General features: G+C 40.4%; 1 protein-coding gene across 1 annotated transcript; it reads left to right on the top strand.

Moving 5' to 3' along the window:
* Positions 1-981: 981 nt before the first annotated feature.
* LOC116646222 (olfactory receptor 51F2) lies at positions 982-1,932 on the top strand. Its single transcript, XM_032426810.1, has one exon. It carries the CDS (start codon positions 982-984, stop codon positions 1,930-1,932), a length of 951 nt encoding a protein of 316 aa, XP_032282701.1.

Below are 1,932 nucleotides of genomic sequence, written 5' to 3'. Positions count from 1 at the left end.
CTTCCTTCCTTCCTTCCTTCCTTCCTTCCTTCCTTCCTTCCTTCCTTCCTTTCTTCCTTCCTTTCTTCCTCCCTTCCTTCCTTCCTTCCTTCCTCCCTCCCTCCCTCCCTCCCCCTCTCTCTTTCTTTCTTTCTTTCTTTCTTTCTTTCTTTCTTTCTTTCTTTCTTTCTTTCTTCCTCCACCTTTGTGTTATATATGGTTTCTCTCAACAATTACGTAGTGCTATATAAAGATAACCTTGGGCGATTAATTTTTGAGTCTTAGTTTCCTCATATGCAAAATATACTGCTATCTACCTCCTAGAGTTGGTGTATGGATAAAATTATATAATGCATATAAAATGTCAATAACACAGAGAACTTTCGACAAATGGGAGTTACAATTATTTTTGTTAGGGTAGTTCTTTGGACCACCTTGAATTCACATATATAAACATATGTGTCTTGGGGATGTCTTTGGCATTCTTCTGAATATTTCCCTGGAAAAACTAATAATATCCACATTCCAATGTGACTTGATTTTTTCAGTGCTTTATTTCAGGATTAGTAATTTATTTTCAAAAATACTGAAAATCATTATATTATTATGTTGTACACCTGAAACTAATATAACACTGTATGTTAAATTATACTTCAGTAAAAAAATACTCGAGACCAATTTTCTCAAATTGTTTAAATATTCTACTGGGAACTTTTACAGGCAGGGATGACTTAATTGTGATGTTTGTTGTCACCAAAGAGAATACAGACTTAGGAAAATTTGATGTGGCATAATTCAGAGAATCCTCTCTTTTCAATAAATGAGGAGAAGCATGGAGAGAAGCATCCAGTACTAGAAAGCTCAGAAAAAACTAAAATTCTTAGAGAATCAGCAGTAGTAACTCAGTGAATGTGAGAGTGCCAGAAAGATGTTCTAAGTGATAGCTACATATTTATTATGTGTTTACTTATTCAAATATCCCTGTCTTCTCAGTCCCTCATTATGTTGGCCCTCAATAATACCAATGCTCAACCTCTGACCTTCATCCTGACAGGTATCCCGGGCCTGAGAGCAGCCCAGGTTTGGATCTCCATCCCTTTTTGTCTCCTGTATGTCATTGCCCTCTCTGGGAGCAGCATGATTCTATTTGTGGTCCTCCATGAGCAGAGCCTACATGAACCCATGTATTATTTCCTCTCTATGCTTTCAGCCACAGACCTGAGCTTATCCCTATGCACACTTTTCACTACCCTTGGTGTCTTCTGGTTTGAAGCCCGAGAAATCACCTTAAATGCCTGCATTGACCAGATGTTCTTTCTCCATGGATTTACTTTCATGGAGTCTGGGGTTCTGCTGGCCATGGGCTTTGATCGTTTTGTAGCCATCTGTGATCCACTGAGATACACCACCATTCTCACCAATGCCAGGATTGCCCAGATTGGGCTGAGCATCTTGATAAGAGATGTTGCTGTCATGTTACCAGTGGTGCTCTTTGTTAAGAGGCTGTCCTTCTGCAGTGCTGTGGTCCTTTCACATTCTTATTGCTACCATGTTGATCTCATTCAACTCTCATGCACAGACAACAGAATCAACAACATCCTCGGTCTGTTTGCAATTTTCTCCACAACTGGGTTTGATTGCCCTTGCATCTTGCTCTCCTATGTACTGATCATCCGATCTGTTCTCAGCATTGCCTCCTCAGAGGGGCGGCAAAAAGCCTTCAACACCTGCATATCCCACATTAGTGCTGTTGCCGTCTTCTACATCCCCCTGAGCAGCTTGTCTTTTGTCCATCGCTATGGCCATTCAGCACCTCCATTTGTCCACACCATCATGGCCAATGTCTTTCTTCTCATTCCTCCTGTGTTCAACCCTATCATCTACAGTGTGAAGATTAAGCAGATTCGAAAGGCTATTATCAAGGTCTTAATTCAGAAGCAGCAACAAATCTAA

This window comes from Phoca vitulina, unplaced genomic scaffold, assembly GCF_004348235.1.
Source record: "Phoca vitulina isolate PV1807 unplaced genomic scaffold, GSC_HSeal_1.0 scaffold36, whole genome shotgun sequence".
NCBI lineage: Eukaryota > Metazoa > Chordata > Mammalia > Carnivora > Phocidae > Phoca > Phoca vitulina.
Note: the sequence above shows the minus strand (reverse complement) of the source record. Positions and strands in the feature narration are given on the sequence as shown.

Coding starts and splice junctions, on each gene's coding strand:
- LOC116646222 (XM_032426810.1), top strand. CDS start 982: ATGTTGGCCCTCAATAATACCAATGCTCAACCTCTGACCTTCATCCTG.